This window comes from Bradysia coprophila, chromosome IV (assembly GCF_014529535.1).
Source record: "Bradysia coprophila strain Holo2 chromosome IV, BU_Bcop_v1, whole genome shotgun sequence".
In the NCBI taxonomy this organism is placed as follows: Eukaryota; Metazoa; Arthropoda; class Insecta; order Diptera; family Sciaridae; genus Bradysia; species Bradysia coprophila.
In genome coordinates, this window is record NC_050738.1 from 5843982 (window position 1) to 5865664 (window position 21683).

The 21683-nt window shown below is 35.1% G+C and overlaps 1 protein-coding gene and 1 long non-coding RNA gene across 4 annotated transcripts; one reads left to right on the forward strand and one right to left on the reverse strand.

The window, feature by feature from the left end:
* Positions 1-370: 370 nt before the first annotated feature.
* Positions 371-19492, forward strand: LOC119066816. Its single transcript, XR_005085804.1, has 3 exons — positions 371-381; positions 18304-18308; positions 18875-19492. It is a non-coding gene; the product is annotated as an uncharacterized LOC119066816 (long non-coding RNA).
* On the reverse strand, positions 3826-20916 carry LOC119066781 (mitochondrial carnitine/acylcarnitine carrier protein-like). Of its 3 annotated transcripts, none has more exons than XM_037169440.1 (8): positions 20770-20916; positions 5232-5378; positions 5034-5148; positions 4827-4886; positions 4629-4765; positions 4437-4566; positions 4183-4359; positions 3826-4124 (listed from the first exon to the last, which is right to left on the reverse strand). In XM_037169440.1, exons 2-8 carry the CDS (start codon positions 5331-5333, stop codon positions 3937-3939), a joined length of 909 nt encoding a protein of 302 aa, XP_037025335.1. In that variant the 5' UTR covers positions 5334-5378; positions 20770-20916; the 3' UTR covers positions 3826-3936. The 3 variants fall into 3 exon arrangements, with proteins under 3 accessions (XP_037025335.1, XP_037025337.1, XP_037025336.1); XM_037169442.1 differs by lacking the exon at positions 20770-20916 and adding an exon at positions 6250-6267; XM_037169441.1 differs by lacking the exon at positions 20770-20916 and adding an exon at positions 5793-6043.
* Between the last annotated feature and the right edge of the window lie 767 nt (positions 20917-21683).

A 21683-nucleotide genomic window follows, 5' to 3' on the forward strand; every position in this document is an offset into this window, starting at 1 on the left:
CTAACGAAGTAATAGATTTTCTGGCAGCGATCAAAGGTTGTCGTAGATTTTCAATGACACTGGTTTTAGATATCGACTTCATATTTCATGCAAGTAATTCCCTTGACTGAAAGTCATGGGTCTTACGAATGATAAACACTCTAAAATGTTTGTCACACATCGTTCACTACTATGATTGAAAATACATGGATGTATGACCAAAAACAAAGGCTCTATGCCAGGCAAAAGTTGACCGATTTTTAAACGTCGGATTCGTTCCTTACATCCGCCGTTTAAACAATGACAACAAATGAATGAGGGTGATATGGATTTTTATTGTGCGCGAAATTTTTGAAAACGCAAATGATTTTTGTGGATTTTTTTTACAAATTTTTTTTTAAGGTATTTCAGGTTTTAGGTATTTAGAGTGATATATATTTGATCACCCTAAATACCTAAAACCTGAAATACCTTTAAAAAAAAAAAAAAATCCACAAAAATCATTTGCGTTTTCAAAAATTTCGCGCACAATAAAAATCCATATCACCCTCATTCATTTGTTGTCATTGTATAAACGGCGGATGTAAGGAACGAATCCAACGTTCAAAAATCGGTCAACTTTTGCCTGGTATAGAGCCTTTGCCAAAAACCTTAAATACAGAAAATGTTTGTCACACTTTGTTCATTCCTTGATGCCACGATAACTTGAGCAAATTCTAAACGGATTTCCAAAAACTTTTTTTTATCGACAAGGAATTAAATTCCTCAGGTTAAGTTCGAAGATGGGCTATGAAGAACCGATGATCTTAAAGATATTATCAAAAGAATTTTTGGCTCGTCGCATGATGCCACGATAACTCGAGTAGTTTTCGACGGATTTCTAAAAAAATCGACGAGGAATGGAATTCCTCAGGTTAAGTTCGAAGATGGACTATAACAGACGGGTGACCTTAGAGATATTCTCAAAAGAATTTTTGTCTTGTCGCTTGATTCCATAATAACTCCAGTAGTTTTCGACGAATTTCCAAAAACTTTTTTTTAATCGACGAGGAATTAAATTCCTCAGGTTAAGTTCAAAGGTGGACTATAACAGACGGGAGATCTCCGTGATATTCTCAAAAGAATTTTCGTCTCTTCGCTTGATAACACGATAATTTGAGTTATCTTCAACAGATTTTCAATTTTTTTTATTCGACTGGAATTAAATTCCTGAGGTTAAGATCGAAGATAGGTTATAAGTAACAATTGATAGCACGATAACTTGAGTAATAATCAACAGATTTTAAAAAAATATGAGAATGACTAAGAATGAAATTCGTGAGAAGAACCAGATCATCTGTCTATATAGTCTACTTGTCAAACGGAGTAATTTTCGACAGCTTTCCAAAAACTTTTGTACTGAAATTACTCGGGCTAAGTTCGTTAATGGAAAATACTGGAGTAATCTGTGATTTATTCCGAAAAGACTTACTGTTGATGCTAGATAAAAAAAATGAACTAGTGTGAACTTTGCGGCCAGAGCGTAGCGAGGGCCGTTATCACACGAGTTGCATACCTTGTTCATAAGCAATTAGGGCCAATTTTCGGTAAAACATCGAAAATATTTGACGTTTCAATTGAAACATTCAGCTACAACTTTGTCGAACGAAAATATTCCCTTAGAATTATTTGCTAAAAAAGTCTCATAATCTAGAAAATTTTAACGATCGTAAACTTTGCGGCCAGAGCGAAGCGAGGGCCGTATTCACACGAGTTTAAATTTATTCAAGAGTTTAGCAAGAATAACGTCCTTTTTACAGCGTCTCTTAGCAGACAGTAACACCGCAGCATCTTTTGTTTGAAAATGTAGAAATACAATTGTTTATTCTGAAATTTGATTTTCAATAAAATTAAAGGAGCAAACAATTTATGACAAAACAAGTCAAAGAGCTACTTTGATCAAGATCAATCTACAATATTTTTGTAACAATTTCAAAAACCTATTGAGAAAATATCAGTCAGTCAAGGGACCTGACCCACCCATAAGGTGGGGCCTAGTATGACATCGTAAATAATGTGTTACACAACCAATTATTAATTCGGTCCCAGCCAAACACCGCATTCATTGATAATTAAAAAATGTTGCACGCCCGAAAATAATTCCACATTAATGCATCCGAATGGCCTGCAACAAACGTACATTATTGTACATTAAATTGTCGTTCAAAAGCTCATCAAATTTTGATGTCAAATGAATTGACGTTACGAGAGGTCATCATATATCATCGCAGAAAACACGTTTTCCACGTTTAACCTCATTTCCAAATCATACACACACAAAAATCGTATTTTCACAGCTCACAACCCGACCATCATACATACCAAATTATAAAAGTGAAGGAAAGGAAGTGAAAAAGATAGAGAAAAAATCCTCCATTTATTTTATTAAGTTATAAATTCTCCATAAAAAAAAGACGAAGAAGCGCTCCGGTCTCTCCCTTTGCAAGAACAAACATTTTCATTAAATTCAATAACATCGAAACCACCGAAAAGTTCCATAAATTTATGCAAATTTGATGATACCAAAAGCGAACCGAAATGAACCCCGACCCCCTAGCAAGCGTTTTCGTAACACACAAAATTATGGTCGCTTTGATAATGCGATACTCGGTGATAATTTATATGGAATAAAAACAGTTGTCTAGTTATGTTTATTATGTGCACACTCCTCAACGTAATAAGAGTTGGAAGGCTGGCGGTATTTGGTTCGGCGGTGGCCCTCAGATATCAAAGTAAGATATTTTCGGCTGTGCTGTGTTAATTAAGAATCATTTAGAAAAGCGACTTGGTGTGGTTTGTGTATGAAAATTGATAAAATATTGCGGTTAGACGTTAATGGTTTTGGCTGGTGTGGCATGGTCGTGTCACGGTTGTATGGTGTTGATATTCATTTCTGGTGAAATGGTGGAATAAAGATATTGTAATGTTAATGTTATTTATTACAATGTCGATTAAACTTTGGAGTGTACGAGAGATAGTGGGTTCCGTGTGATAAATTTTTTTTTCTTCTCTCTCCTTTCGGCCTCGATTAAGCATCGTCATATATGAGAATATGCCATCACTATGTTGTATACACCACATAAGTATAACTCGACAGTAATAGTTCAGTTGACATAATTCACATCATTAGGCTGACATTAAAACGAATCCCGTAGATTAGCTGATAGAAATAATTGGATTGCATAATATGTGTGTTGAAGCGAAAGACATCTTCAAACTCTGAAATTGTGTCTTTCCATGCATAAATTTGCCAGCGAACGTGTGATATCACTTAAATCAGTACTTATTCAATTAAAATTTTGCGCATCCACCACACAGTATAGTTCAGTCGATTTGAAGTTCGCAACAATGTCGACGAGAGGGTATGAGGGTGGAATCAAGTAAAGTACTCGAGCTGTGGAAATGAGACCATGAATTTGATGGAATAAGAAGATGCATAAATCTTCTGCTGTGGAATTTATTGGAAGCAATAACCACACAAACAGCTTATGAGCTTAATCAAAAATTTAGCTTGACATAATTTTGATTGAGCTGTCTCCGAAGAGTAAGCAACGTCTGAGCTGTACCGTAAATTTGTAAATATTTTGATGAAGGGTTTTCGGAGCAGACGAGATTTGGAGCGAAAAGAATGTTGGAAAGTGGGCAATAACGGGGGGATTAAGAATGATGGAAGGTTAAAATGTAATTGACTTTTAAGCTGCTGGTAGTTTGAGGATATGACGAAGTAGATTCGAATTTATTAGAATACTGTCTTAGCTTCCTACACTCTTGCCACATATAGCTGACCACTTCGCTCTCTATATTCACTGAATGATTGATCATTCTTTTCGTGTTCACATCCTGGTTTATTCATTCATTAACAAAGAGTAAATTCACACTTGTTCAAAACTCGCCATCAAGTCGTTACTAACTTTAGTGTCATAGACTCGGTGCCGTCCAATTCAAGAATTTCATTGCAACTTCAAAACCCATAAAGCAGGCCGCATTGGCTGGAAATGCTCGCACAAAGACTGGTACGATTCCTCTGAACAAACCCTTCGGTCCATCTTCCCTGAGAAGTGCTCGCAATGCATCGCGGAAACCTTTAGGATACGTTCCTTCAGGGGCTGCAATTCAAAATTTGAACTAAATGTCCGCCTACCTTTGGCAATTATTTATTGTTACCAGTTTGAATTCTGCTCTTAATAACATCTGCCGGCAGCATAAAGACCCAATTTATAATGCCAGTTAATCCGCCAGCTGTGAGTGTCCTAATCGGCGTTAAGCTTGTACCATCAGCAGGAGCGAATGCCTTTTTCAAAACGTCGTAGGTCATGAAATATAAACCGGCTTGTGGAATTCCTAGACACAAAGCACTTGTCAGCTGTTACTCTCTTCACCGAAACCGCGTCTAACCACAACGACGGATCTTCACACACCTCTAATGAATGTCGCTCCAAGTCCTCTATACAAACTAGAAATGCCGCCAGTTTTTAACAGTTGCCGTCCACAGTCGATCGGTCCAGCATATACAGTTTGACCAGGCAACGGAGCCGAGCCTGCTTGAATCTAAGAAGAAGAAAATGCGTCGTGAAACATATTTCGGTACATTACTATGTAACCTAGGCCACCTGTAACAGGCATTTAATTCGCTCTACTGGACATACGAGAAATGTGCACATTGCTCCGGAAAATCCACCCGCAAAAAACATTTTAATGGGCGTCATCTCACCAGGCCACAGCTTACTGATCCCTGTTTTTCCCAGACCTAATCGTCGAACCTAATACATGAGAATTCAACATTTTCACTCAAAGTTACTAAATGTTACCATAGCCGAAAAATGCTAGAGCGAAGTTCGGAGTGACCATCATAATTGGTGTACCCATTCCTAAAAAGCGTTGTGTACAATGGAAAAGGTCAAGCGTTAATTATACGGGTAATAATAGAATGTAAATAGCCTCAATACAACGTACACACACACTCCGAGGAGTGTGTGTGTACGTTGTATTGAGGCTATTTAATAGAATGAGTTTACCTTTGTAAAAACCTCGTAGACCCTCGTTCACCAATGTTTTTCGAGCGCAATCGAATGCGCCTGTATACAACGGAGCCATCCCATTTGTAGGTGCTGACATTGTTTGAAGACGAACCTGGGTAAAACATTCCGACAATTTTGCTTATCTTTAGCATCCTTTCGAATCCAGTCATCAGTGATGACTCACCACTCACTCACTTTTATTGTGTCGAACGGATGTCCAGCAATAACTAGGCACATTCCACCGAATCCTCCGGCTAGAAAATTTTTCGCTGGACTTATTGGAGTTTGGCCCGACATCTTCACGGTATAATTCGTCTAAAAATCTGGAGTGATAGTGGAAACCTACAATAGTATTCGACTGTGAGTTATTTTCGTATTGAACTGAACATAAAAGAGAATGTTTTTCAATGACTTTACAACAATTTCAATAGAGACTTTGAAGCTAATAGTCTATATATATGGTTATAAAAGAGAGATTCTAAGGTCACAACCATTTTTTTTGTACCGATATCAGCTGTAAAATGATTACCATTTTACAGCTGATATCGACACAGATAATAGATTTAGATTACATAGGGTCAGTGTACCAGTTTCGGGACATGTACGAATAGTCGTAAGTCACCTATTACCCTTCCATTCATAAATTTATCAATAAATAACAATAGGTGTTTAACTCCTCCCACACGTCCGGAGATTGAGCCACTGACTCTAGCTCTAATATAAGTCAATCGCTACATTTACTATTCATACATCTCCCGAGTAAATTTTTAGTATCAATTAGGTGCAAGATATTCAAACAGCATAGTTGACGACAAAATCCATCCTGTGAAAATGACTGAATCTCCACAAAAAAAAATTAAACGTTTGTCTTATCACTTTTACAACCGAAACTGTGTTGTATTTACACAACAGAATGTTATTTTCAGATTGTTGAACATTTCATACTAAATAATTCGGTGCACCGAAATAAACAACAGTGAAACGAGCGTGTTACCAACAATTAGCAAAAAAAAACTTGACTAAACAGTGATATGATGGTTTTACAACTAACAGCATATTATGTGTCCATAAACGGATCGAGTTGTAATCTTCAATAATTTTATGTTCAACTAGATAAGATAAGGTCAAACTGTTAAGTGACGTCGGCTAACCTAGCATAGGTTACCGTTCAACGATGCAACCTAAAATAAGTATTTTAAAAATATTTTCTTACGCCGATAGGCCTATGGTCACTACACGTATTGCAGCTTCTCGCTAACTGATATTTTTTAAATAATTTTTGGTAAGATAATTACGATGTATAATCTGCATCTTAGCTAATCTATATCTTCTCTTCTTACACATACAAACAACTATTAGCAATGAAATATGTATTCAAGTTACTTTTATATAATTAGATGTGATAACTCAACCATATCGAATGCAACTCATCTACCTCAAAGTGATAAGATTGTGAGCGTTTGTGGTGTTATACAGGTGATTGACTGTATAAAGGCTATTCAATTTCAGAAAGAGCTTTATTTATCAATTGCAAATTTTGAGTAGATGCCACATTTCTGTCGATCGAAATACTTTAGTTGCATATCATGAGCATATTCGGAATTGCTTTCAAAACAAAGCATTGGAGGGATTCTTTTCAAAAACCACCTAATATCGCCCAGAGGGTTTTCTGAGCGATAATAATCGTTTTTTCGATAGGTACAGTCGGTTTTTTTTATTTAGGAACATATTTGAAATATTTCAGAGTTTTAAAAGTCATCGATGTCATGGCCAAGGTAAATATAGTGAGGAGGTAATGCCATATATAACCGAATCAGATGTGCGGTGGCACGAAAGTTCGATACAAACGCCATCTCATCCCTTCGTTGAAAGCAAAAAATGGAATAGAAAGTCGGGCCATCTGTTGTGAGATAGCGAAAATATTTTTGTGAAATACAAGGAAATCGTAGTCAACCATTTTAAAAAAAGATGTCATTTGCATCGAACTTATGTGCTAGGCCGCGCGTCTGAATGGCATTACCTCCCACTATATTTACCTTGGTCATGGCATCCATTTTACACTTTCTCGTAGGCGCACTTTTTATTTCGAATTTGAATTTTTTGTCATTTTCAATTATTTATTGTTTTCCTGCGCAAAGTGATTAATTTCTGGTTTTAATATTTTATTTTATAATTTGGAAGTTACTCCAACTTGAGACTGTGCGAATGACAGAATTAATAGAAATAACATATTTTGAAGTTTTATCAGATTTTTGTCGTAAATATTTTATAGATAAATATTGTTAGTATAGTTCTTTGGTAACGCGAAACATTTTTTGACTTTTTCAAGGTTATATACACATTACAAGGCAGCGTCAATGTTGAAGCACGACTAACCTTTACCCTACTGATTAAAATTTTTCATATTTTACAATTAAAAGAATTTACGTGTTACGGCATGTTTCATTTTCATTTACATTGCCTAATCACGTAAAGCATTGTACTTACGAGGTTCCAAGTTGTGTATTTGATAAGTGGGGTGTTACAGCCCGACCCGAAGGGGAGTAATATACTATTACGACCAATTTGTTTATTCAATACTAAGAACACACATTCTTATTCTACGGACTATAACGGACCGTACAGTGTGTGTGGCTTCCAGTGAGACCATTTGTGGAAGAAAATCAAAGCCTAGCTTAGAAGCTTGCTTAGAAGTTTCTTGAATTAAATTTAATCGTGAAAGATAAGTTTATCAATGCCAGTATACTCTGACAGAAATTATCGTTAACAATAAAGAGAGACGAATGTATCTAACATCGTGTGAAATATTTGTTTCATCTAAATTCGGTAAATTAATCATATAATGCGAATCTTTAGATGCTTTAGAAACTAGAATCATTTTAGTCTTATTAGAATAATTTAGATGCTAAGACGTTTGGAATATCGCATAGAAAAATCTACGAAAAGGTTAAATACCAAAATTCGACAATTTTCTGACGAAATGCCTAAAGCTGGGGAAATTCAAAGGAAAAGTAAGAACCAATGAGAAGTTTGATGATGTGGATGACATTCGATGCCATGGACATAAAGAGACTAGAAGGTAGAATCAAAACAACATGTTTAATCCTGTTCATATATCACGTTATGAAGTTCCAATATTCAGCTGAAATTAGAAAAAAAAGTTTTCATTCAGGCGGACCAAAAACTTCACATTAACTCACCAGGTAGAGAGCCAAAACAACAACTTTTTCTCTCACCTGTTCTTCTACTTTTCGTCACGGTGATATCACTCATGTACTATTTCGACACAAAACATGTTTTTCCATGTGAAACATGTTTTCTGTCTAAAATATGTTTTCCATCTGAAACATGTTTTCCATCTGAAATATGTTTCACATCTGAAATATGTCTATCATCTGAAACATGTCTATCATCTGAAACATGTTTTCTATTTGAATCACGTTTTCTATTTGAAACATTTTTGCGATCTAAAACATGTTTTCTAACTGAAATATGTTTTCTACCTGAAACATGTTTACCATCTGAAACATGTTTTCTATCTGAAATATGGTTACCATGTGAAACATGTTTCCAATCTGAAATATGTCTACCATCTGAAACATGTTTTCCATCTAAAGCATGCTAGCCATGCGAAACAATATCTTTTCATAGAAAATTGTTATTTTTTAAATTTTAATTTTCAAATTTTTCGCCGTATTCCAGTTACCTTCTGCTCTTTTATATCCATGGCGCACGATGTCAACCCACACTCTTTAGTTGTATTGTTAACGATAATAAAGAAACCATTGTTGCTACTTTTATCTACTACTGATTACAAAATTAACTGACTTTGTTTGTTCACATAGACCAGTTAATCAAACAGCTGAATTGGCATAGTCCACAAAATTGAAAGTCGCGCTGCCACTATACCACAAAATTAAAAGCCGGGCACTATACGACATAAATCTGATAAAACTTCAAAAAAGTTACTTTTTTCGATTGATTCTTTTATTTACCCAGTCGTAAATTAGAGTATTGTCCTTCCAAATTCTAAAATAAAATATTAAAACCCAAAATTGAACAGTTTCTGTAGCAAAACAACGAAAAATTGAAAAAGACGAAAAATTCAAATTCAAAATAAAAAGTGTGCCTGAGAAAAAGCGTGAAACGGACGCATTTTTGCTATTTGACATTAATGACATTTAGAAACTCTAAAAAATCTTACGACGTTCGAATTTAGTTTGAACCAACTGTAATATTATCTTGGAGCGATAATATTGACCAGAACTCAATATTTTCGTCTTCTCGGCGATATTCGTTCGAGACGATAATCACACTTTAGAAATGTCACGTCTTAGTGGAAACCTCGTCAGTAAACCACACACAAACATATATTTTTGAAAAAGAAATATTTAATTTTTTCAAACTTTATTCACTTTACGAAATCGACAAAAATTACATAGATATTTTGCAGGCCATAAAACGATGTTCATTAGTCTTTTATGACGATAATGGTGCCATCGGGTCTTACTACGATTATATCGTCCAACACTTTGGGCATAGCCATAGCCTTAAAAGAATAGGGTTCTTAGTAAGAATCAAAGAACACTTGGCACCAGCCTAGTTACCTGAGTTAGCCCGAAGAACAAGTTTATAATCAAAATAAAAAAAGTTGCAACTTTCATGTTCATTTTAGTTTTGAGTTGTTGGATTTTTATTTTTTTTACCAAAAATTATCAATTGACTGGAACAACTACTGTTAGACTAACTTCTTCCAACAGGATTGCTCGCTTTATATAGTAATTTAAAAATTCGGTAATTAATGTTCAATTATTTGATCAGTCGTTTTAGCTTATTTATGTAAGACATGAGCTAATTTTGCTTCGTTCATTTTTATTGCGATGCGTTTATTTCCGCCCTCTAGCAAACACATGTGGCAATAAAAAAACTTTTTGTTATCTAAGTCAACTAGTTTAGCTTCGATGCGCGTGTAGAATAACAGACTTTTTCGACGCAAAATTTTTGTAGAACCACAATAATTTATGGCCCATAAAATTTTGATGAGCGGAAAACAACAGATAAACAAAGCTGATGCAGGGTTTTGCAAGATAGTTTCATCGACAATAGTTTTAAAATCTTCATACTATCTCCATATAAATATGGTTTGGTTTTTCATGTAACTAAATAGATTCGCCTGACTTTCCAATCAAGTTGCACATTTTGTACTTTCCTCCGTAATAAGATTGTTCATCATACTCCCATAGATATGTACTGTCGACGTCAGTGAAATTTAGACATAAATTTCCTTCAGGTGTTTTTAGCTGGTCATACAAAGTTTGTAATACAAACGGATGTGCTTGTACTTTTTTAAACCGTATTAAAACTTATGAGCTGTTGTGTTTGTTTGGGTGTTTTTGTTTCAGTGGACCAGCTGAATAACAGCTGAAGCATATTCATGTCAAAATTTCCCTGACGTTCACTTGTACGTTACTTTACTCAAAAAAGCTAAGCAAATTTTGACAGTATGTAAAATATAATAAGTACTTCATTGGCAGCGTTAACGAAGGTTAACCATTACATGCGACCATTTGCGATCCATAATATGAAGTATATTCACTATTCGTGAATTCTTTTATGATAATCAACTTTTGCATAAATCAAAATACGTTGGATACTGAGCAATATCAATTCGGAAACAGCTTTGTGATACTCGGAAACTCATTCGTGTATCTTTTAGCATCTTTCTTCGGTAACTGTTTTCTGAGCGGCAGGCAACAGTCGCCGAAGCATGTTGCTCAAAAAACATCCTTGTGAGTTTGAGAGTATCGCAAAATTGTTACCTCATGTAATAAATCCCTTTAGCTATTCTTTCTACTATTCTCGGATAGGAAATTTGATATTTAGTCCTTGCGTTGGGACAACAAATCTCCCACTAGTCAAAATAACAAATATCCAACGAATTACGCAATTACGTTATTGACTTCAGCTTCGCCTCGAACCAGCATATTTTACACGAAAACTTGACTTTTGAACTTTTTTATCTCTAGATATATGGTAAATGGATATTATAGCTATTGTAAAGCTACAGTAATCGATACTGTTTCGGTTAGCAGAATATTAAATAAATAAAAAAATGTGGAAGGCATGTGAGGGAATAATCTCTTGATCAAAATATTGTTTGCATTTAATTGAAAATAACTTGGAATATATTTCGAACAAAATTCACAACGAAATTTTTGAACTAGCATGCAATATAGACAAAACGTTATTATTCACAGCATCAACATTATTCGTAGCAAAATAAAAAAAAATCCATTCCACAAACGAACGCTGCACTATTTCGGAACAATTAACCATGTTACCAGACGCAATTAAGCATAACTGAAAGTCAAGCTGTAAAATAGTGATTAAATCACACATTATAATTTACGTACAATTTGGCTGCACCAGGGGCTTTGAATAATATCACCAATTTCGGAATACAAAAGCTAAACGATTTAATTTTAAATATTCTATTTTATGGCATTTTACACTCAGAAGGTTCGCCAAACTTGAAATGCTTCAACGAACACAACACGCGCCACACCACACAAAAAAAATAGCGACCGAGCGGTATATATATAATTGACGACCATAAAATTGTTCCATTTCGTTATATTTTCCACTTTCCACCATCACTTTCTGCATATATGGATGTAATTTATAAAATATATAAACTTAGAATAAAGCATTATTTCCAAGCCAATTTAGATGTGCCATTTTAAGAGTGGGAACTACATTTACCCTTCGTTACATTTAGATACAATAATATCCATATCATTGTTAAATCATAGCACATATATAATACGTTATATATGTACAGCGCTACATATGCACTGTCGTTGGATAAATTTATATTTGTTACGTATATTATGACACAGACAGAACTTGTAGAAAATGTTGAAATGGAACCCTTAAATTTCGTTTCATTTTGTATAAATATAAAATGCTCTCCATGGCTGTTCAAAATGTCTTAAAAGACGTATTGCCTCCCATAAAACGTGGAAGATATACAATTATATTCGTATATGTACAGCTGTACGGGGGGATATGGTCATTTTGCGAGCCAAAATTAAATGGGATTAGTTATAGTATTATGCATCACGAAGATAATACTACCCCAGAAGACTACTACACAGTCACCAGTTAATGTTATATATAGCACCATAACAACTGAAAACGTACCAAGAAAATTAATTTTCTTGTTTGCTAAGTAGCGATCTTAATATTTTCACTGAAATCCTGCCCGCAGCAGCATGCTTTATAGCATTGACAAATTGAAAAACGTCGTGAGGTCACATACAGGAAGAACGTTGTTATGTCAATGGAGGTGACAAATGATTTTCTGTATTATCGTCGATTTTTTGTTGCATTCGTTACACGTGCTGCAGTTTCTGTAAAGTAGCTTTGAACTGGCATAAGTTGAACAGCTTTGGGATAAAATCAAAAAATGGCTATTTCAAACAATAGATTGTGGCGATATTAACCTTTCACAGCCGGCAAACATAACGTGTAATTATCGAATCTGTCACTTTTAAGTATTTTCGACAGATGCAGATTCTTTTACTTCAACAGTTTCCAACTTACTTTTTTTCTATATACAACTGTTTTAATCAGTACAGAGCTCATCGTTTATTTGTGACATTATTGTTGACAACAGATGAGATAGATCAGATATTTCATGTGGTCACTTCTTATGTCTTTTCGGTAAACTAGGCATGTAAGAGTTATATGCGAATTCTGATAAATCTGATAGTTGAATGCAAAGGAGCCAAGGACCTTATGTTGTACCAGTTACTGTCGTGAAGTGTGACATTCTGAAATAGAGGGATTCTTTTGTAAAACAGCCGACCGAAATCAGACGCATTTTCCAGTGGAATTTTGATATGTGCCCAGAATCCCTAGAAGCCAAAGCCACTTTCAAAAAAAATCTTCGAAGTTCAGGGCTGGACGGAGATGATCAGTAGGGTAATATGGGAGTTTAGAAGCATCTACGATGAAATATGAGAAGTTGAAATGTTTAAGTGCTTATATTTCATCGTAGATGCTTCCGACCCCCATAATACCCACCTTTCCCTGAAACAACATAAAATTACTTTTCTAATGACACCCCATACGACCATGTACGTTTCATGTACCTCGAGAAATTTCAGTAAGAAAAGTGTTAGTTTTCAGTCATTTTTCGGTTGTAAGCTACAACTGCACATATCTAAGTTTGGATGAATTTTAAACCCCATAAAATCCTATTTGCCCCGAAATTACTTTTCTAATGACTTCCCACACGACTTGTTCTGTATGTTTTCGGTTCTTGATCAAATACGACACAAGCTTCGAAATTTGCGTTTAAAATGGTTTTGGCTTCTAGGGTCGAATATTTTTCTGGACACATATACAAAATTCAACTGTTAAATGCGTCCGATTTCGGTCGGCTATTTTTCAGAAGAATCCCTCATAGTCACTTTCATAACAATTTATTAAAAGTTGAAAAGTCCAGCTTTCGTGTGAATTTTGTTGATCTGAGGCGAAGTCGATGGCAATAAACACACGAAAAGGTGACTTTTCACTTTTATCCCGAGTTTTTTTTAATCGACTTTACATGCTAAAGGCCGTCGACAGTTCAATTTGTGTTCAGCAATTAAAATGACATCGATGCTATGAATATTGTAGTCGTTTTCAGTGGTAACCGATGGTAACGAAGTCATTAAATGTCTTATTGAAACGTTGCGTGATGACGTTGTCGTACAAGTTGCAAAAAAATTCGATTCCCGCTGATAGTGACATCGCGAATCCTTCAAGTGATTTTATTAACATTGATCAAATTTAACTTATTTAACACTGGACGCATGTCTCGTTAGTTTGCAGGAAAACTTCTTTCAACACCGGAAATTCACTTATATCGCACGTTTCGAACATCGAACCAACAGAAACCTTTCAGAAACTTATAAACAGAAACATTTTCTAATTATTTAAACTAATGATGGCTGTCGTTGGAGACTGGCACTCAATGAAGAATATGTATAAATTTTGTCGTAATTCTCGTTTGCGTATTTCAGCAAAGGTTGAACTTTTTAAGTCGCTTGAAAGGAAACATGTAATTAGTTGCTGCGAAAAGTTTGTCGTATAAAATGTGGAGTGATTTCTTTGGAACGCCTGTAAATACATTCATTCCCTGCACACTGTCACCATTAATAACAACTTTGCGTCTAGTGCCTCCAGTACTTGACTAAATTGAATGTTGAAAGCTCTTTATATCGCAGAAAAAAAATTGCTTTGTCTGCATTTAAGTTATAAGTTTAAGTGCTCATTGTCATACATAATGTTTTAGGTGAATTTTTTTTTTCACTCCCCAACAATAGGGCTGCACAAAAATATTAAACCACGTGAATAATACGTACTTCTCTTTATGTACACACTTATTATGTCGAGTATGTGAGTACATAAATATGTATGCATTGCTGGTAGTAAGTCTAGACTAGGGTAAATCGTACGAATTTTTCTCTTTCCTTTTTTTTATAACATCGTGTGCAATATTCATTTGAGATAAATTTGTCGCGAAACATTTTATTAAAAATTTACCATTTCCGTACAATAAATTTTCCCCTTGTTAATTTCGGAAAAGTTTATGTGCAAAAAAAAGCAGTGATAAAAATGCCATATAGAGGTTCTACAACGGGAGGCTCACGTCGTCCCCCATCAGTGCAATATTATTGTTGTAAGCAGCCATCGTGTATATCATATGACATAGCACTGTTGATAGGAAGACGACGGCAAGCATACGTAAGTGTGCACATGATGAGTAATAATGTGACATCATTTTATGTACATATCTGTGCGTTTATTGCATGCCAAGGTAACATGACAAATTTAAAGCAATGTTCACATATTACGGTCTGTCACACATCAAATAGGTATATTGCCAAATAATGGGCAAATATAGCTAATCACGTAATTCAATTGCAGGCAACTGTTATAGGACATCACAAATTCTTTTATGGAATTACTGAATTACTGACGCCGAAGGTGAGGTCAAAAATCCCACAAATGTTTAATTGGGGAAGTTAGGTATGTGTTAGTGATAATGCGTAATGTAATGACATAATTTCATAGGATGGGATGCATCAACGCACCAGCATTTGCGTATCTAGATTTCAGATACCATAATCTGACAGTGTAGATTCAAGAATATGTAATTGCTGGTTCAGATACTGCCAATCCACATGATTTTTGTGAAATAATTTTCTTACAAAAACAATTTCGAAGAGTCTCCCTCATTTTTAAACTAAAAATTCGTTTTATTTAGTTCTAAACATGGTCGGTACAGTATTGTCCGGTCAAATTATAAAATATTTTGGAACACTTTCCTGTCCTTTAAAAACCTTTAAGTCACACATCGCCATACTTTTAGTCAGAATTTATCAAAATTTTACTTTTTGTATGACGAGACAAACAGTGTTAACTTTGACTCCATATCAAAACCGGACAATCCAACTTTCTCTAAAATTGAACTTATAGATATTCCGTAGCTTTGGGTGAGACTAAAATTTTTCTTGATAGATCCATTTTCGATCCAATAAAATCGGCCACCACTAAACATCTAGTCTAAGAGAATGTTACAACGCGAGTTTAATTTTGCTACATACTGGAACGAACAAGGCAATACTTTGCACGATACGAGACATGAAACTCCTTAACTGGTATAGTAATGTACCAATGTACCATTTATGCCAGAAATGAGGGGTTATCAGCATTCGTACAGTGATGAATTTATCACGAAAGATCCAAAAAATCTCCTAAAACCTACTACTAAAAACCCCATAAAACTCCTAAATTTTAGGAGGATTTTTAAAGTGTGGGAGGCCTGTCATTTTCAAGTACAGCACAGATACTGGTGCGTTGGATGCATGTGAAAAGTTTACTAAGTCTTAGCATCGATAAATAGATCAAATCGTTATGAATTTAAAAACAATAATTCAATGTTATTTAGGACATACTTTACCGTTATATTTTTCAATTTTACCAATACTTCGAAAAATATGAAAACAAAGTTCTGTCAATAGCAGATGGATAATCCTAAGAATTTTAGGTAGAGCAGACGAAATTTTCTCAATTTCCTTTTGGTGTATTGTCGAAAATTGTAATTTTTGTTTTTATTTGGAAATTTAATAAATATTTTATTCGATCTTATGGCATATTCCACTGTTCTCTTTTCCTAAGCATGAACGTTCAGACAAATTTCAGATGCACATTCTTACTTTGAAACTTTTTCTAACTTTATTTCCTCTGGATGAATTAATGCTGAATTTCGCTTTAAACGATTTTTTCTTTGCATAAAATAAGACACATTCGAACGTAAAGTCAAGTCCCAGAGTCAATTTGAGGTACTTATCAAAACGATTGTGAGTAATTGTGTGAACCCAGCTTAACACTGCAGCAGTCGCATTTCAATTCGTTTATTCGTTTGATATTTTGATATGACACACACTTCATTAAAATGGAAAATCTAAGCTATTGTGTGCAATGTGAAAGTCACCAGCATAGAGAGCATTTTTTAATGGTACTTCGACTCTATATTATCCAAGAAAACTGTGGAAAATGGAATTTCAATAAATGAATAGCCTCTTTGTAATCCTGTTTCTATTCAAACACATTCAGTGTCGCTTCTGTCAAAATACAATATTTTTGTGAGTGCATCCATTCAATGAATTATTCTGTCCTGTGCAAAATCCACCAACAGGATGTTTGAATGGAAAATTTGTATTGTGATGATTTTTCAAATAGAGCTTCAGAAACATTTCTGCCGAACAATTCGTTTATGGATTATTTCTGAACCGTTCCAGGTGAAGAATTTTCTATACTCAACTATATCCAATCTGTTGGTGGCTCTTGAACGATGTAAATGTATTAGCATTTTGAGCAGATTTTTTCTGGTCATTTACAAGGAATTTAATTAGTACATCCTGAGCATATCATCATTTAAATGGAAATTATTTCGTGCTTCCAGAATATTCACATTTCGCACTTGATTGGAAATATTTGATTTCTGTGTATGTAATAGTCCACGTTCAGTTCGGTATGATAGTACGTTACGTACAGTTTAAGTTACTACAAATATTCAAACTTGAACTGAATTCGAAATACTTGAAATTTCTAAATTTTTTTCTCCGAATAGAAAGAAAATGCTGTAACTCTTGTACAAACAATTCCCAACTATGGCAAAACTTATCTGATATTCTCCTATTAACAATTTACATGATTTGCTCATCTGTATTTTGAAAACGCTTTCATTTTGCTTCCTTCTTGACGCTTTCGACAAATTTATCTTAACATCATTCCGTATTATACATCTAGATATCGATAATACATTCGCTGTGTGCACACACCAACGACCGACGACTACCGACACCAACAACAAAACTTTAAACTGATTGAAATTCACAGAACAAATTGTATGAAATTAAATTTGCTATAATTCTATCAATGCAAACGCCACTTTCGGAATTTATATATATTGTAGCATCCCGAATTGGATGGTTTATGTAAGATCGCGCACATTAAAGGAAAATCGCTGGAAGAAAATGGCTTAAAGGTCTGAGTTTGGGATACAGAAGAGTGTATTGTATGGTATGGTGAAATTGTTTCGTTTTAAATGTTGCCAAGGAGAGACACATCAAATAGGGATGACGTGTACCCTTTTTTTCTACTGAAACATTTCAAAATGTTTTCAATAAGCTCTGCCTGAGTAATATTCTAGTGTTTTGCTGGGTGGTAGGGTGGACGGTTGTCATTTCGTTGTCGAGTGTTTTGATGACATAAATGTTTTTTTTTTCTTCTTCATCTTCGTCTTCGAGAAAATGTAATCGTTCGAAATACACGGAACGGAATGACAACAACGTGTTCGATTTAGGGAAAATGGAAAATAAAGGATTTATTGAATTAAAAGTTATTCTTAGGTTTTCGGCGAAATAAATGAATCTGTCGTTTGTGATGGAATGGAGAAATTGAAGGGGTTGAATTTAAATTTACTTTGAAATGGTTCGAAATTTATAATCGAATTTCGTATAATAGCTTTTGTCTGTCCCCGATAATTTGAGTTGAAATTCAATTTTTGACTTAAAGTATTTCGGTGTATAAGTGCTTTACGATCTGACGGCGTAGGTAGGTACATATTTTATTAAAATTGGCAAATTCATTTCATTTGTCGAGTTAATTTTGCTTTCTCAAAATTAACTAAGTGAAAAGACCTAGTCAGAATTTGTATCCATTGCTAATATAAACAGAGAAATGATTACAGAGGGCGTTGCTGCTGAGCCGGCGCAGCGCCATTTGTTATCATTTCTCTGCATATAAATCGTTGCTGGAACAACGGAATTGTCAATCGTATAGGTTTGTTCCAAATAACTGTAAACCTGAACTTTGACAGCATGAACGCCTACGATTTCATCCATATGAACATAACCTAAACGTTAACAAATTTCTTTGAAAATTTTTCGTCAACTTGAAAGGTGAGGTTACGTTGCCTTATGTGGATGAAATTTGACATTTCGTAATGACCTTAGAACAAACCTAAAGCCGCAGCAAATATCTTAAATATCATCAAAACGACCGATGTTCACATTAGAATTGGGCGGATAAATTTTCAAAACCTGATCCATTTGGTCGCCTTATGCATCGACACACAAGAAACAAATAGAGAGCACTCAGAAGCAAGCCGTCATATTTCTACACAAAGACAATATCAACAGACGAGAGAATGACTATGTGCTTGCACCATATCGAGAACGTTGCAACGAATTAGGAATGGCATCACTAAATCGACGTAGAGTTAATTCGGCGGTACTATGGATGCACCAGCTTATTTCGGGACGCATCGACTCACCGTACTTGAGAAGCCAATTGAACCTGAATACAGGAGAACGAGCGTTAAGAAACCCGGAATTTATAAGAATGAAATATTCGAGGAATGAATACGGAACGAATTCGCCATTTAACAATGCTTGCCGGGCCTTCAATCGTGCTGTGACCATCGTAGATCCAACATTACCGTTCAACAGCTTCAAATGCGAAATCATGAAGCTACCGGATGAGGTATTCGGTGACTTGATTGAAGTTTGAAACGAAATTGTGACTTAAGACTGTGATCGGTGAAAGAGATTGATTGAGAATACAATACTGTGATATTATTGAGTAGAAAGAGACGACCTTTGAATTGAATTGAATTAATTGATTGATATTGACCAGTGAATACTTAAAGTTGTTGTCTTGAGATAGAGTGATTATTGACGAAGCTTAGAAGCTGAATGTGATTTATGTATTTTAAATGCTTTGAATTGAGCTGAATATTGTTTGTAATGAAATGGTTGAATTAATTAGAGGAATGATTGTATATTGAGATGAGTTGAGTCGGCTAACTTAAGTAGACTTTAAAACCAAGAAATAAAACCGACTCGTTCTTCATTTAGTATAAACAGAACATCTGCATTAGTTAACACGTAGCGGATAATGCTCGAGGAGTCTCTTTATGGACGTCGGAAAGTGCTAATGGAGTCGAGGAATACCACCAAATAAATTTCTAAAAATCAAAAGTCAAATTTTTGATTTTTAGTTTATTTGGAGGTAATCCTCGACTCCATTAGCACTTTCCGGTGTGCCTATAGTTGACGAGGCGCAATAACCGGGAGAGTGTTGAGAGATGTAATCCACAGATGTGAACTGTATTTGACAGAGATGACAAAAACAAGCAAGCAACTCTCCCTAATGTAGACATAGAAAAACGAATGTTAAAACCTTTGAAGTAGTAGATTTTGCATCGACCTGAACTTTTTCTCATAATAATAGAATGTGGAAAGTCACTCACGCAAAAATCGACGATAGCATCGGCTATGGCATGGCACTGCGAGACGGTTTATTGTGCTCCAAAATTTAATAAATGCAAATATTTGGCATCGGGGAATTTGGCACACGATGCAAAAAGAACGCACTCTTGAACTACGTAAAACGTGAACTCACACGCGTAAGTTTTACGCTGCAAATGCTTTTTAGCCCTGTCGTCGACTTAATGACTCCTTTTCCAAAATGTTGGTATCGAAAAATCGTGGTGAGTCATATTTTACGTAGTCCAAAAATGCGTTGGTTTAGCACCGTGTGCCAGATTACCCCACGCCAAATATTTGTTCACAAATGGATATTTTGATCAAGCTGTTCCTATGCAGTGGCAGAACACCGACTTGCCTACAGCGCCAATCAGTGGAAATACTGAGAAATTTTGCTCTTTAATGTAAGGAATTTGTTGTCGCATTGTTTGTTCGTCAAGCGTGTGGGCAGCGGTAAGCAGTGGGTTCTGTTGTACAAGTTGGCGTGTATTGGTAGATTATACTCCCTGAAAATTCGTGCTTTCACCTACGTTACAAACACGAGCCAAACTTAATCTATTGTACAAACTAGTGGTCTGAGTGGTCCCGAGTTTTTCAGTTATACCATTCGACTGGGCTTGAAAAATTGTAAAACATATGTCTTTTTCAAAAATAGTCATTTTACATACATTTTTTTCGCGCGGACCGGTTTTTCTTACATAGGAGCCCAGACTAATAATGCTATTGAGTCGAAATTTTATATAGGAAAAGAGGAGCCGTGCTATGGCTTTTCACAATTCAGATTTGAGGATCGTCTGCTATAAGTGTTTCCAAATAAATATGATTTTTAACGAAAAATTACTTACGTGCTGATGATGATATCGTTGGATTCTTTCTCAGGGAGGCCTCTGTTTTGTTGCTCCCCCACAAATTGTATTTAAATTTGTCAAACTTTAACCTTGTTTTACATTGACATTCATTTAATTTACATAATAATTAGCAAAATATAAAATTTTAGTACGAAGCAGTCGGAAGGATTCTTTTTGTTCAGGGTAGAGTCAACAACCAGTGTCAATGTAAATGCATCAACCACGGCAGAGTAACAAAAACCAGGCAGGAGCGGTTCATTTTCAAAACGTCAAATGAGAGACCTAATACACTGGATTAAAATGAACTCAAATGAACACTGACATAAATTGAACAATTTCATTCGCAAAAAATATGGGGGTACTAGATTATTCCGGTCCCTAGTCAAATCAGCGCTCCTGCCTGGTTCACTTTACTCTGTCGTGCATCAACACAATTTTAAATATCATTTATACGTAAATTATGTTCATCTGTTCTCGAATTATATATTATGATGCCGGCTCGGCGTTACAATTCCTGTTGAATGCACAAATATTTTACAATTCATTGCGGTTGTTTCACGATTCAATGTAACATTCATTTAAATAAGTTCAAAACACAATACACACTCACGCTAACAAGCACTAATTTAGTTCATTCAGAAAAAAAAAACACATCTTTTAGCCGACAATGTTTACAAACTCATATACACGACTTTATTCACGCATAATGCAAGGTCATCACATTTACAACACAATTCTCGATGTTTCAATTGACATTTATCACTTACTCCCGCTATTTTCAAATAGTTTTATTCCAAAAACGACACAGCGTTAACTTTTTATCGTTTTCTTGTGATAAAATCACGGGTATTCCCCGTATTTACCGATTTTTGAACGAATAATCGAATTAGTACACGCAACGCGCACCAAAC